Below are 15392 nucleotides of genomic sequence, written 5' to 3' on the forward strand. Positions count from 1 at the left end.
CCACCACACAGTTGCTGCTTTAGCAGTGCAGTGATACCTCGGTGCAGGAGACACTGGGGAGGGTCGTGATTTTTCCTAAGCCTTTAATTTAGACAATAAAGGATCCACATGCTTTGAACCCCCACAAAGAAGATTTGAAGCAATCTTAACAAATTATTTGTAAAAGCCAGATTGTACCCCGTTTTCCTGCAACTTCTCAATGCATCTCCCCAGGAGCTGCCAAAATCAGAGGGAGGAAGAATGGTCTCAGGCTGTGTCTTTGTCTGTGAGATGCTGAACGCAGCAGCTGCAATCAGAACCCAGAGAGCAAACTCCTTGTGAGGAGTGTTTCCATTTTATTTTCCAGATCCTCTGCCCATCTCAGATGGTTGCTGGCTCAGTCTTGCATCATGTGGATATCATTTCCCAGTGACACCAGGGACCTTTACTCAGCTATGTTCACTATGTGTGTCCTGCCCCACGTTCCAGGGAGGGCTCGCTGTCCAGCCTGTGACCTACACTGGCCAGCAACTGCCTGAGGTGCTGCTTCCCACTTCAAGCACTGCAGCTGGGATGAGCTATACAAAAAGAATAAAAAGAGAAGCACCTATCCCAAGACAGCTAGGACACTACAGATTAAGCTGCTTTGATTACAGTCACTAAATAGACTTTGGTTTTTCATCTGAAATACCAAAAGGGATCTGTTGGAGACCCCTGAGTCCCTCAGGTACATTCATGCTACCCAGAATACAAGCTCTAAAAGGCTGCCACTGAAATCCAGGCCTCTGTAGCCTCTTGAGAATATTTTTCCTATAAAGCTGCAAAACCGTGAGCAAAAAGCCTTGTATGATAACTCGGAGGTAGACACGCAGGGGAGGCTGCTGAAAAAGTCTTGGACAGTTGGGAAGAATTAGTCTTGTGTCAGAAAGCTTGTTCTCAGACTGCTTGGCCTGGAAGCTGAGGTGCCTGGGGGTGTCTTTCCCATCTGCCATGGGATGGATGGCTGTGGTTCAGAGCACCACCAAGCCATGGGATATTTATGTTGGTTTCTTAGGCAGTTCCGTTGGGCTTGGTGGCTGTGGCTGGTCACTCTTGGTCTGGCCTGCAGGAGGGGGCCACGTGGTCTTCTGATGAAGGTGGCTGGAAAGGAGAAATATGCCTTAGGTAGTTTAGAAGAAGGACACTGAGGATAATGTGAAGACAGCACTCCTTATTTAGGAGAGAAGGGGAAGCCACAGAGCTTGCCTGGTTAGACTGTGCAGGCTGAAAATGCTTTTCATAACCTTGAAATGATCATTTGCAAATGGGTACTTTGTACCTAAACAAAAAACTGTGCTGGCAGATCTTCAGGTTGAGTTAAGCTAAGAAAGCAGTAGGAGATATTTAGGTCTCAAAGTGCCCTTTTAGATAACTTTAGGAAATGGCTCTGTTAAATATAAGGCATTTAAGAGATTTCAGGGAAATTTAACAGCTTAAGGTCCAAACAAAGCCTTGTCATCATGCTCTCCTTGTCTGCAGCTTCACAGCATCTTGATATCACAGCATAGAGGATTAACATATTCAGTGATGCTTTTTCCCTTACACAGAGCACACTGTAAAAATGCCAGCTAGACAAGCCACAGAACCACAAATTCCCATCTGGCCTGAAGGAAATGCAGCATTTTATAAAGCAAAAGAGAAATCCAGGAATTCACACCGTGCAGGGCAGGAAGTCTCTTTCTGTCTAGGAATTTTACAGTATTTCTCTGTCATGGCCATCTGGAGGCCTCTGCTGGACTGTCTGATCAAAAATTGTCAAGAAACAGTTTCGGTTAAAAAACCCCAACAAAACAAACAGGAATTTTTAGTATCTGTGTTGTCCAAATTACAGACCACAGCAGTTTTGACACCTACTCCTTGTAATTTGGGATTCCTTCAGCAGGCAGGCACTGGTTCCTGTCCCATGGCAGAGCTGCAGATGGAAGCACAGAGCCAAGTGTTAGTGCAGGGAACGATGCTGCTGCATTATGATAATGCACATTTAAATGGGGCAGGAGCTCAGAAAATGCTGACAGTGCTCATAAACCAGAGGTGCTCCTGAAAGGCTGCAATTATTTCCTTTGTGTCTTGTGCTTTGAGACAAAGCCAGTGCTGGGCCATGGCCACACTGAGCTGGTGAAAAGAATCAAAGAGCAAGGACTGGGCACCTGTTTGGGGCTCTGCATTCACCTGGACATGACACTGAGGAGGTCAGACACTCATTTTCTGTGGCAAGAGACAAGCAGGGTCAAATAATTGCCACCAAGAAATGTTTATGGCTCATGGACCAGCTCAGAGTCCCAGACTGGGAGAGTTAATCCAGACTCCCAGGGAGTTGGATGCCTGACCCCTGATTTTCCCACAGATGTGAGGAAAAGGGAGCATGGCTGGTTTTTACTCCAAGGAAAAGGGAGGTGACTGTTCCCTTCCCCTCAGCATTGCTGGAATTGTACTTGATGGTGTAAGGAAAGTTTGGATCCTGGGTTTAAAGCTGTTGGGAAACTGGACTGGGTCCAGCAAGGGGAGCCCCAGACCTGCAGGGAGAGGCTGGGGAGGGCTGAGGGAGCTGGGCTGGTTTAGCCTGGCAAAGAAGAGGCCAAGAGGCAACTTCAGAGCCCCACTGCTATGTCAGGGGCAATTAAAGGATGCTGAGCTGAGCTGTTCCTGGCAGTGCAGCCGTGTAACCAGGGGCAGTGGCCACAGGCTGTCCCTGGGGGAGCTCGGGCTGGGTGCTGGGAAGATTTTTATCACAGAGCAGTGAGGGAACACCATCAGGAAGGCTGTGGATCTCCATCCTGGCTGCCTAAACCCACTGCAGGTCCCCTCTACTGGGATGGCCCTGCCTGAAGCAGAAGATCTGATCTCCAGCATCCCTTTCAACCAGCATTTCAGTGATTCTGTGAAGCCATCCTCCTGCTGTTAGGATTTTTCCCCTGGATAAACACCTTTCCTCTGGCCCTGGGCACAGTCTTTGACTCCATACCCTGTCAGTCTGCATTGCAGATTCAAAGATGAGTCACATGGATATAGGGAGTGCAATTACATCTCAGTGAGCATGAGGGAACCAGGGAGGCTCAACTGGTATGGAAAAATATGGAAGGTGCTGGAAGCTGTCAATAACACTGACAGAGATCCCTGGGACTCGCTGGGATTCAGCTTTCTCTGGTTAATTGAGTGCTTACCGTCCTTGTTGGAGAGGATTGGTGCTAACAGTTCTTTAGCTTCTGATAGCAAAAGGTCAACAAGATCTGAAGATGGAAGAGATGTGTCTGAGACTGCATCTGTTTTATCCTCTTCTGTTTCGTGGTTGATGCTTATAAATACGGAAAGTGCCATCAATAGTTCTGTCAGAGAATGGTCATTGACAATCCTGGCCAGCCTCTCAGGAAGGATGTGCAACATAAGCTCTGTATGTTTGGGGGGTTGCATCTCCACCCCTCTGCATTCAAGGGTCTGTTAGACACACTTGCATTGCTTTGTTACAGACAAATAGCAAAGCATGCCCTAGAATTTGTCAAAAGCATTTCCCCCGGAATTATATTAGAAATAACCAACTTGGAATCTTAAAAACTGATTTCCATTCCTCTTAAAAACTGGCTTTTAAAGCCAGTCATCATCAATGGGACATTGACTTTTCAATGATTTAATCAGTTAAAAACACACGTGGAGTTGTGATACATTTATGCCCAAGTGATAGGAGATAGGCTCAGCTTGGAGGGGAAGCCTGAGCTCTAGTTCTGCAGCCATTCATGCAGCTGAGGGGCTGGAGAGTTCCTTGCTTACACTCTATCTGCTCTAACTGCTGATAAACAAGGATGTGGTCCTGGAGACAAAACTTGGTTTATGTTTGGAAAAGCAGGTGGGTCAAAACTCTGCTGCTCTGAAACAACCTGCTTAGGGTCTCTGCTGACAAGAGCAATTTAACCTGAGCAGAGTTTCAGCTACTCACTCCCAAAAAAAGCCTGAACAAAATCCCCCAGCACCAACCCACCAGCAGCCTTCAGATCATCTTTCTCCCATGGTTTCACTTCCAAAGTGAAAGTATGTTTAGAAACTCTGGGTAGGTTACGTGTGAAGCACCTTCCCCTGAGAAAGGTCAGAAAAGGACATTTCATGTTGCTGTTCACCATTCCCAGAAGCCATCTCCTACCTTTTCTCATCTGGTAAATGACTGTGTGTGCTCAGGACGTTGTAAATGTTCTGTCATGCAACAACCAAAAAAAAAAAAAAAAAAAAAAAAAAAGGTTTCAAACTTGTAGGAATGAATAATTCCTGAGAACAAACCCCATGGGTTTTTCCTGATGATCAGATTTAATATGACAGTAATCAGCTTCTGCTTATTCATTGCCCTTGAAGCTAATATCTCAAGGCCTTTTGCAGCTCAGGCAGCATTCATGAATCTAAAGACACATCTGAATTCTGCATTTTAATACCACTGCTAAAATATATGAAATGCAACACAAAAATCCTCTTCCAAGGAATAATTTCACAGGCTGCATTTCAGTGATCACTGCTGCCAGCAACCCCTGGCTCCTGGGTTAGACCTGCACGTGGAAGCTCTCATTACCATGCACTTCTCCAACACCACTGAGGGGTGGAGGAAAAAGGAAGATATTTTGCTCCAGTGCTCAAAATCCTGTGATGTTTGACCCTGGGGTCAAGTGAGATATATTTCCAAAGTCTGACCCCAAACTGCACAGGCTCTGGCACACAGTGCTGAAGCTCTGGAGGCATTTAATTCTTTCTTCTCTGGAGCAGAGGACACAGCATCTACATTTCCTTTCACTCCACTGTTTCTTCTTGATTTCAAGAGTTTTTGGGACAGCCACCAGTAGCCATAGCAGATACACTGAATACTGATGCTTCCCATGCTGACCAGTTTATTAATTACACATACTGGTGTTCCCAGTGTAGGGAACAAAGTGGAAAAACTGCCAATTGAAAGAGTAAATTGTGAGATTTTGCAGGAAGTCTGGGGAAGGGGGTTGTGTGGGGAAGCACTGGAAGAGCAAAGCCACTCTCCAGGTTCCTATTTATAGAGAAGTAATCCTCAGCTCTAGCAAGGGAAGGTGATTTTGACAGCAGAGCTCCTGGAGCAGCCTCAGCACAAAGAGGCAGGAAGAGCAGAGCCACCAGCAAAACCTGCACCACGGAGTTTGCATCGCTCCCAGAGATATGAGGAGAGCTCAGTTCATTCCCTGCTTCCTCCTCACCAACAGACAGAGACTTTTTCGGGTGAGACAGCAAAAAAAAACCCCTCTTGCTTATGCAGCAGGAAGTTGATTGGACTTGCAAAAGCCCCCTGAAGGGAAGAGGCCTGGTGATGCTGCAGCTGCACAGCTCACCTGCACAAACAGGAGCAGTTTCCTATTGCAGATCTCCAGGCGCTTCCGTGACACTTCGGATTTTCGGAGCTGCCCTTCAGCCAGGGACAGCTGCCTCTTCAGCTCCAGGATGTCCTCCTGAGGCAGGGACACAGGAGGAGGGGAAAGCTGCTGGTGCTGCTCCAGCCTTGGCTTTTGGAAACAACAGTTTGTGACATTTGCTACAAGCACAAGCAGTGTCCTTTGGGAAGGGGCAGTGGAAGTTATGCAAATTGTTACACAGATCTAGAGGCTGTGTTGGCCTTGTGATCCCACCCAGTAAATAAGCCATGTGCTATTTCATTTTCTCCTTGTAAATAGGAGGAGGGTAACCTTAGTTGTGGCTGTCCCATCCCTGGCAGTGTCCAGGTTGGATGGGGCTTGGAACAGCCTGGGATAGTGGAAGGTGTCCCTGCCTCCGAGGGGCTGGAATGAGCTGAGCTTTATGGTCCCTTTGGGCCCAAATCATCCCATGACCCCATGAACCCACAGAAGCAGAGTCTGAAGGGTCCTGGGCTTTTCCCCAGACTGAGGGGTTGTGTTACCTCTATTTCAGAGACGTGCTTTGCTTTTTTCTCCGCCAGCTGCATCTTCAGCTCTGCAATCTCAGCCTCCAGCAGGTGGATCACTTCCTCGTAGTCCTGCTCAGCACTGTGGGCCTGTCTCTGCACCACCTCGGCCATCTGCAGTTTGCTCTGCAGGCTCCTGTTCTCTGACAGGAACCCCAGTGCCTTCTGCAAACCCAGAGCTCCTGATGAACACACCCTGTCCCCCTCAGCTGCCAGCCCCACACCCGCCCCCAGCACCCTGAAATCTCCTCACTAACTTGGTTCAGCCTCTGGAGCTCGTCCTCCATCGACTTCTTGCTGCTCTCCACTTCTCTCAGGAGAGACTGTGGGAAATATTTTCACCAGATTAGAAGCAACAAAGGACAGGACATTTTCTAGAATGCCCCTACCCACCAGAATATTATTTTACAGAAGTTCTGTGCACTTTGCCACACACAGGGAGAGCTTTCAGGGCTGTGCCCTGCAGAATGCCACCTGGACACAGCCAAGGTGCTGACAGCCAGGTGAGGGTGAGGACAGCTGCTGCTTCTGCTAATCACACTGGAATTCTTAACAAGACCTGCTTTTTAAATCCATTAACTCCCTGCTGAGAAGGAACTGCATGCTTTGAGTACAAATAAGTTTTCCTTTGAGGTTGAGAGTGAGAAAGAGGCAATTAAGGAGAGTGGAGGGTGAGAGGCTCCTGTGTGACGAGGAATGCACAGAATGCAAACTGGTGACTTCTCCAGAGGGACAGGCCACCCCATTACCCCCATGGAGAGCTAGAGCACAACACCCCAGCCAAGAAATCTGCTCTGAGGGGAGGCTCCACCTTCAGCCTGCGGACTTCGTGCCTCAGATCCCTCATCTCCAGCTGCAGCTGCTCCAGGTCCTCGTTGCCATTGCAGGTGAGAGAGTCAAAGGTCTGCAGGGAGAGGGACAGACTCATCACACACTGGCCTCCAAAAGGAGTCAGCCTTTTTATGCAATACATCAAAAGGCACATTCAATAATTCAGCTCCAGGATGGTTCATTTTGCCCCACAGAATTTCACCCTTTGATCCCCCATCATTGCTGAAATAGCTGAGCTAGGGTGAATTTTCACTTTGTGAACCAAATGAAATTACTCAGAATTGATTAATTATGGCTATTTTCCCTTCTGCAGGCAGCTTCCTCATATTATCCCATAGATACTGTTATTTCCTTATTAAAAATGAGAAGTTTGAGGTCTTTTATAGAACTTCCTATTAAAAAATGATTAATGAATAGTTCTCCCTTTCTAACCCTAGAACAACCAGAAAATGGTCCTTTAGCTTTTCCCGTCTCAGAATTCCATGGATTTCATGTAGAAGATCCATGGATTCAGTGTAGAAGAGTTTGGGGTGACTGACCAGGGAGTGAAAAGCTGATGTATCCAGCAAATTGGCCACTTCATGCTGAGTGAAGAGCACAGAGCTGGAATCCAGACCAGCCTCGTCCAGCTCCTCCTGCATCACATCCCTGAGTGCTTGGAGAACATCTGTGAGAAACAAGCAGTTTTTACAGGCTAAAAGAGAAAATTGCTGTGTGTTAGGAGAAAATGCCACTGATTTTGGAGCCATCCACTGGTGCTGAGCAGGGTTTAGAGATGCCAGACAGGTTTCTCTAATAATCCTGGGTTTGTCAGCAATCCCATCAAGCTTAAATGAGTTGTTGACAGGCTTTATCAGGCTCCTGTTTCTTATCCAACTGAAAAAAACCTACATTTTTAAAACCCAGAAAACCCAGGTATTTTCACAGGGGAGTTTTCATAACTGTGGTTCTGAAAGTTTAAAAATTTTAATGTAAACCCACATTTCCCTGACAAAAGGCACCTGCTGCCATTTCTCATGTTGCTGATTTAAACAAGAAGACAACTTGTTTAAGAGACAACTCAGTGAGTTCAGCACATAGGAAAGGTGTTAAATTGACAAGTCTGAAAATCCATGTTCATTTTGCTTACAGACATGAAGCAAAGCAGAGCAGCAGGGGCTGTGTGGGACAGGTGGGAACCATCAGGGAGGTGGCACCAGGGTCCCGGAGCTTCCAGTCACAGAATCACAGATCATGGAATGGTTTGGGTACAAAGGGACCATAAAGATGATCTCATTCCATCCCCTGCCATGGGCAGGGACACCTCCCACTGTCCCAGGCTGCTCCAACCCCATCCAGCCTGGCCTTGGGCACTGCCAGGGATCCAGGGGCAGCCACAGCTGCTCTGGGCACCCTGTGCCAGGGCCTGCCCACCCTCCCAGGGAACAATTCCTTCCCAATATCCCATCCAGCCCTGCCCTCTGGCAGTGGGAGCCATTCCCTGTGTCCTGTCCCTCCATCCCTTGTCCCCAGTCCCTCTCCAGCTCTCCTGGAGCCCCTTTAGGCCCTGGAAGGGGCTCTGAGGTGTCCCTGGAGCCTTCTCTTCTCCAGGTGAGCACCCCCAGCTCTCCCAGCCTGGCTCCAGAGGGGCTCCAGCCCTTGGAGCATCTCCCTGGCTCCCCTGGACTCTCTCCAGCAGCTCCAGCTCCTTGCTGTGCTGGGCCCCAGGGCTGGGGCAGCTCTGCAGGTGGGGTCTGACCTGGTGGGGCAGAATCCCCCCTCCTGCTGCCCACACTGGGGCTCAGCCCAGGGCATTAGAGGGTTCTGGGTGCTCACAGCCAGGCCATGTCCAGGTGTCACCTCCCAACACCCCAAATCCCTCCCCCAGGGCTGCTCTCCCTCCCTCCCCTACCCAGCCTGGATCTGTACTTGTGCCTGCCCTGAGCCAGGTGCAGAACCTGCACTTGGCCTTGTTGAACTTCATGAGGTTCACATGGTCCCACCCTGAAACCTGTCCTGGAAGGCCCCTGGGCTGCAGCAGGAGCCAGACTCTTTTCAAAAGCAGCACATTTGCTAAATACCCCAAATCCTCCTTATTTCTGTTACCACAATCTACAACACCAGTCACTCATAGGAGAGGGCTGTGGTTCTGTGTCCCATCCCACACTCTGCACAGAACATTGATCCAGAGGCCTTGTGACTGTTCTCTCTGCTGGGGATATTGCTGATGGTTTTGGGTTTTTGCTGAAAGCTTTCTGGGGAGCAGACCCTGTGGGCCAGCCATGCTCTGGATGGCCATAGAAAGCAGAACTGGCTTTTATTTTCTGTGTCTCCTCTGGCCAGGTCCTGCTAGGAAAGCTGGGATTTTAAGGAAAGTAAGCCCTTGCACCAACTTTCTTTTAGTCTGAATTTACCTATGATAGGACAATGGGAATGGCTTTAAACTGATGGGGAGTATGTTTAGATTAGATGTTAAGAAGCAATTCTTCCCTGTGAGGGCAGTGAGGCCCTGGCACAGGTTTCACAGTGAAGCTGTGGCTGATCCATCCCTGGAAGTGTCCTCTTGGACAGGGCTTGGAGCAACCTGCCATAGTGGAAGGTTTCTGGTGGAATGAGGTGAATTTTGAGGTCCCTTCCAACCCAAACCATTCCAGGATTCCTTGATTCTACAGAATGCCTTCTTTTGTGTTTGTGACTTTCTCTCTTTATAGGCTCCATCACTACCCCACTTCTGTCCATTTTGGCTGCCAGTGAAGCCCAGAGAAATGCCAGACCCCCTGGGCAGAGCTCCTGCTGACCTCCATAGGCCACAGTCCCCTGCGAGTCAGTGGTCAGGCTTTGCCGCAGCTGCCTCTTCTTCTCCTCAGTCACATCCAGGCCAAGATACTGCAGAACCTGGAGCAGAAACAAGGAGCCTTTGAAAAGAAAAATACTGGAAAAGCAGCTCTTTGGCATAAGCACTGGGAAGACACTTGGTGCTGGGTTTCTCCAGGCAGCATCTCCCAAAGGAACAGGCTTGGATTGGATTCCCAGTCTCTCCTTTGCTGCACGTGTACAGAAATGTCTGTTCCTGAAAACAGGTTCACATCCCTGCAAGAACATTTTATCTGCAATCAGATTTGCAGCTCAAATGGGTTTTCAGGACTTTTATCAAAAGCCAGTGGAGTTTTAGCAAGCTTCTCCTTTCTCTTACTGCCCAGAAATTGTGTGGGACCAGGAAGATAAAAGCTATCAGCAGAGTATTTCTCATGGAGAGAGGAGACATTCAAACATTTTGCTCCTCCACTGCATGTTTTACTCTCTCATTACTCCTGATGCTTTAACTTCTACTGATATTTATCAGTTCAACCTCAGGGCAGCACAGAAGCAGATAAACCTGTGCAAGCCCTACTTCCCTGCTGGCAGCAGGAAGCTTTTAAAAGACAAAGCTGAGCTCAGCAGACTGGGGGAGAGAGCCCGAGTGAAAGTTCAGCTATGCCAGGCTGCACTCACGGCACCTCTAGGAATTCCCTGGGAATCCCAGTGAGGGCCCTTCACCTTTCCAGCAGAGCAATCCCTGGGATCCATCTGCTGTGCCTCCATCAGCCCTGTGCGAGGCACTGCGGGATGACTGAAGTGACACTGGTGGGGCTGGCCACCCCAAAGCCACCTCAGGCTGTGCCAGTGGGTGTCACCCCGCACTGTGTCCCCGCTGCAGCCTGGCACGGTTTTAAAGTGAAGCACAGTTTTTAAAGTGGAGCCAGGCGCTCCTGCCAGCCGGGAGGAGCTGCTTTGTCCCCGCGAGGAGCAGAGGTCGCAGTGCAAACGCCGCCCCCGATCCCGCTTTAGGAGAATTCCGCGGCTCCGCTGCGCTGCCGTCGGGTGGCAGCAGCTGCTCGTACATCGCGGCTCCGTGGTGTCCCCAGCGCCGCACCGAGGGCTCTGTCCCCTCATCCCACCCCAAAACGCCGGGGCCAGACTGGGACACGGCCCCCGAGGCACCCTGCCCCTCACCAGGGTCCCGCTGAGCAGATGGGCAGCTCTGCTCCCTGCCCTTCCATCAAAGGAGGGAAGAATCAGCGGTTCTGGAGGCTCCTCCATGAGACATCTCCTATCTCAGCCTTCCCTCCTTCCCTAGCAGTGACAGCAGCACCAAAAGTTTGGAGAGCACAACCTTAGTAAATGGTACGATGTCCAGGGGAGGTGCAGCTGCCAGGAAAAGACTTCTGGAGCTTCATGGAGCACCAAGAAATAGCCAAGGGGAGCCAAGGGATGTTTAAATGCACAGTCAGGATGCTTCATGCTGTTTACCTTCAGAGGCTGGACTCAGCCTCCAACAAACTCACTGAAGATGGACAATTCCCTGCACAGTGCACAAGGAGGACACCTCCTTGTGTTTTTGGGGAGAGGGACCCTGCCACTTACCAGTTCCAGTTTTCCATCCTTGAGCCGGATGTGGGGATCCAGTGCTACTCTAGGTTTGGTGCCTGAAGCTGCTTTGTAGTTAGAAGCTGAAGCAGGTGCTGAAAAATCAAAAATAAATATTAATGGGGAAGCATTTGGGTAGAGGTCTGCAAAGCAAAATTCAGATCTCTTGTTGTGTGAAATATAAAGTGTGTGCAGCAGGGGAAAAACTCAAGTCCAGGATTTACTAAAACCAGCTCTGGAAGGCTGAACTAGGCCTCTCTAGGAAAGACTGGATACTGGAGCAAATCCTTCTGAAACTGGGCTTCTGCATGGTTTAAAATGAGCTATTTCATCCAGGGACAAAGTGCAAAAATAGCACTTTGGAAATTTCCAATCACAGAGTTTTGTGGAGTCTTGAGGTGATGATGAACTATAAGAAAAATTAATTAAAATCTGCCTAGTTCTTGTCTACTCTGATTAAGCAAAATGGAAAGAATTCCTGACACACATGGGAACGAACAGATTAAAAGTGATGTGGAAAAGCACCACTCTGAGATTTTTTTTTTTCCCTCCCCAAGACTGCAAGAATCCTTGAACTCTTTTCTTGAACTGCTCAGCTGGGCAGGCAGGTTTTTTTTGGGTAGAAGGAGCCACATGTGTTGTGAGGCAGCGAGAGGCAGAGGCAGCAGCTGCTGTGCTGGTGAAAAGCTGTCATGAGCTGGAGGATCCAGCTGCCAACAGCTGGCTCAGCATTGAAAAGGTCCAGAGCACCAGCCCTGCCCCTCCATCCCTGGAGGGAACCCCTTTCCCATGATGATTAACCCTTGCCTGTAAGGAACCATGACACTCCCTGGGAGAAGGCTGGAGAAGGTGTTTGCTGCTCCTGAAGAGCCCAAGCAGACCCCAGAAGGATGCAGGGTTGCTGTGCCTGCCCCTGCCCACACTCAAACCTTCAGGTGACAAAATTCCTTCTGGTGCCACTCACAAGATCTGCCCAGGGAGCAATTCCTTTTGCCTGCTCAGGATCTGGTGAACATGACAGGAAGCCCTGGTGTGCCAAGCAGCACAGCTCCTCTGGAATCCCTGCAGCACTTCTCCCCCTCCTGTCCATCAGGGTGCCAGTGAGGAGCAGCAGAGGTGCTGCATAAGCCTCCTAATCCAGGCATCCATCTGCTCTGCTAAGGCCAGCAGCTGGGAAGCAGCAAGAGGTAGCAAATGGGTTTGCTGGATCAGCCACCACCACTTCCCTCTCCAGGTTCAAGGGCAGAGCCATGGCTAATCAGGATTAGCTCCATGTGGCTTTGCTGTCAGCTCTGGACAGCCACATCCAGGGCATCCCTCAGGCACCCAGAGAGAGGCACTGCCTGGCCCAGGCTCCCAGCCTGGCCACTTCTGTCTCCATGGATGACAATACTGACACAAAGCCTCCCACACTCAAATCCTGGAGTGATAAAATCCCCCAGCTAAGTCAGGCTGGGGTCACTGGGTGGTGCTGGGCTGCTCTGTCCCCATCACCAGGACTTGGTGCCCATGGGGGCCACCTGGGAGAGTCCCTGGCATCTGCAGGGCACTCAGGGCAGGGAGGACAGAGCTCATCCCTGTCCCAGGGCCTCTCAGTGGAGCATGGAAGGCAGAGCTGAAGCTGCTGAGCTTGCCCAAGGTGAGCCAGGCATTCCTGGGAGCAGCTGCTCCATCTCCTGCTGATCCCAGGTTTACCTCCAGCTTGCTCTGAGCCTTCCAGAGGGGAATCACAGCAAGGCACAGGGATTTGTAAGCAGAGCTGATGTCCCTGGGAAGGAAGGGCTGTTGGACTTGAGGCTGCAAGAATGGTGGGCAGCACTCATTCAGGATTTGGGAAAGTCCATCTTTCCCTCAGGGCAGGAGTGACCTTCCTGTCACAGGGATATGGAGTACCTGGTGGAGATTATCTCCCTGGGCTCTGGGGATTACTGAGGTTTCCTCAGGAGTATTAAGGGAGTTGGGAAGCTGCAGGGTGATTCAGATTCACCCCCCATTGCTGCCACACTGTTGGATGAACAGAGTGGGTCTCTCCACAAAAGGTAAGAGCTCAGGAGACCCAGAGCATGGAAATAAAATACAGAATGGAAAAATTAGCAAAAAATTGAAGTTTGGATGTAGAGAGAAATCTGATTTATTTAACATCTCTAAACCATTTCCCAATTTGGCCAATTGAGGGCATCAAAGCCTGTTCAGAGTGCAGGGCTGCTGTGTGCATCCCAATTATTACCTGTGTGTCCAAGACCCCCCATTCCCACCAGAAGGGAATGTGGCCTGTGCAGAACCTGCTGCATGTCTGAGGTGGACAAAGCCCCTGCTGCAAATGAGCCACAGGCTGAGAGTGGAGGAGTTTATCTCCTGTGAATACCTCAGTCCTTGAATGCCTCAGTAAAGAGTTTTGCTACTATGGGCAAACATGGACATAATTACTACTTGTTGAGTGAACCAAGCTGCTGCCTGCCCTCTCTCTGAGCAGGCTGAGTGTCACTATCACCCCATTAAATTCCACTCCAGCAGTATAAACACTGCTAAAAAATGTGGTGGTAGGACAAGGAGAATGGCTCCCACTGCCAGAGGGCAGGGCTGGATGGGATATTGGGCAGGAATTGTTCCCTGGGAGGGTGGGCAGACCCTGGCACAGGGTGCCCAGAGCAGCTGTGGCTGCCCCTGGATCCCTGGCAGTGCCCAAGGCCAGGCTGGATGGGGCTTGGAGCAACCTGGGACAGTGGAAGTGTCCCTGCCATGGCAGGGGTGGGATGGGATGGGTTTTGAGGTCCCTTCCAAGCCAATCCATTCTGTGATTCTGTGGTTCCACAATTTCACAATCCTCAGCTCTGAGGAACCACAGCTGTTTGTCACCCACACAAAGAGGATGGTTGGGCAGGACTCACCTGAGACTGTAAGCTCTGGTGGGCAAATGTCCGGAGACAAAGAAGGCACAGGAAAAGGATTTTCACGTCTGCTCTAGAAAAACAAGACAAAATGGCACAGACAGTTGCTAAGAAGAATCTGTTGGTGTAAATAATGAGCAGGAGATAGAGGAGTTCAAGGCAGAGCCATCTCTTGTGCAGGTGGGCCTAAAGAGATTCCAGGGGTTTCTCATGGAGCAGCTGGCACAGGCTGAGCCACCCCAGAACCTCTGATCACACCCAAACAGCTCAGTCCTTACTGTAACTGTGCTTGAATGCTGGGGCTGGGTTTGACCTTGTCTGGTTTCTCCACAGAGCTTCTCCCTGAAGCTCTGCATCCAACCCAGCAGGGAGGACCCAAATCTGACCACTGCCAGGTGGAACATTTACCCCAAACCCATAATTATCTCCGTGAAAGGAAGGAAGCTGAGATCAGTTCATACCCTTTCTTGTGTGCTACATCATGGCTGAAAGCACAAGAAAGATGGAAAAATGATCTGAGGGTGAGCACCACCAAGACAGCTCTGACCCAGCTGGGACTTGGGTGCCAAGAGGGGCAGAGGACTGGTGTGAGTTCATGCAGACAGGCTGCATGCCTGCCTGGGGCAAGTCCAAACCTCATTAGAAGTTCCATCTTTCAGCAGCAAAGTGAGGAAAGGAGCCATTTCAGTCCAGCCACTGGTGTGATTTCATACAAGTGCACAGCATCACACACCTGGGGGTGAGGGGTCCAAGCACAGCCCTCAGGCACAGCTCCAGGTGCTCTGGTGCCTTTCTAGGGCAAGCCCCAGCCTGGTGCACCCAAAGGCAGCACATATGTGACACTCATGCAAGTCTGTGTCCCCACAGGGCTGGAAAGCAAGATGTTTTGTGAATGGTCTTGTATGAAAGGAACACCCACCAGCCCCTCTTGAAGGGGGCAGAAAGGACACCAAGCATGGCAGCAGTCCAGGAGGGGAGTGACAAATGCCCAGAATGGAGCCACAGACCCTGAGGGTTGTGTGGATAAACCCTGTCCAGCCATTCACAGCTCAAGCCCTTCTCTGCAAACACAGTGTGGAGCTTGGCTTTGCAGGAGGAATGAGCCTGGCTTATCATTAGAGCAGTCAGGAGCAGGAATGGGCTGTGCAGGAATGCTGGGGATTCATCCTCATCAGAGGCCCTGAAGAATAAAGAGTTGTGCCTGCCTTTGGCTAGGAGCCTAGATCAAACTGACTCCAGAGATCCCTTCCAGCCCTATGACTGGTGCTGAATGAGATGCAGGTTGCTATCCTCAGAACAGCTTTGGTTTTTTTAAACCTGAGACTCCTGAAACAGGTCTGAATGCAGGCCCTGGAGAT

General features: G+C 50.0%; 1 protein-coding gene across 1 annotated transcript in view; it reads right to left on the reverse strand.

The window, feature by feature from the left end:
• Positions 1–313: 313 nt before the first annotated feature.
• Positions 314–15392, reverse strand: part of LOC130259247 (syntaxin-binding protein 4-like) — a 47098-nt gene continuing 32019 nt past the window's right edge. The window contains exons 12-23 of the mRNA XM_056503357.1: positions 14035–14107; positions 11144–11241; positions 9538–9634; positions 7300–7427; positions 6741–6833; positions 6187–6252; positions 5906–6094; positions 5343–5459; positions 4148–4197; positions 3180–3310; positions 1873–1930; positions 314–1119 (exon numbers count right to left, since the gene is read on the reverse strand). Of these exons, the coding sequence (XP_056359332.1) occupies positions 1017–1119; positions 1873–1930; positions 3180–3310; positions 4148–4197; positions 5343–5459; positions 5906–6094; positions 6187–6252; positions 6741–6833; positions 7300–7427; positions 9538–9634; positions 11144–11241; positions 14035–14107 (1203 nt within the window). The 3' untranslated portion in view covers positions 314–1016. The remainder of the gene's footprint in view (positions 1120–1872; positions 1931–3179; positions 3311–4147; positions 4198–5342; positions 5460–5905; positions 6095–6186; positions 6253–6740; positions 6834–7299; positions 7428–9537; positions 9635–11143; positions 11242–14034; positions 14108–15392) is intronic.

This window comes from Oenanthe melanoleuca, chromosome 14 (assembly GCF_029582105.1).
Source record: "Oenanthe melanoleuca isolate GR-GAL-2019-014 chromosome 14, OMel1.0, whole genome shotgun sequence".
In the NCBI taxonomy this organism is placed as follows: domain Eukaryota; kingdom Metazoa; phylum Chordata; class Aves; order Passeriformes; family Muscicapidae; genus Oenanthe; species Oenanthe melanoleuca.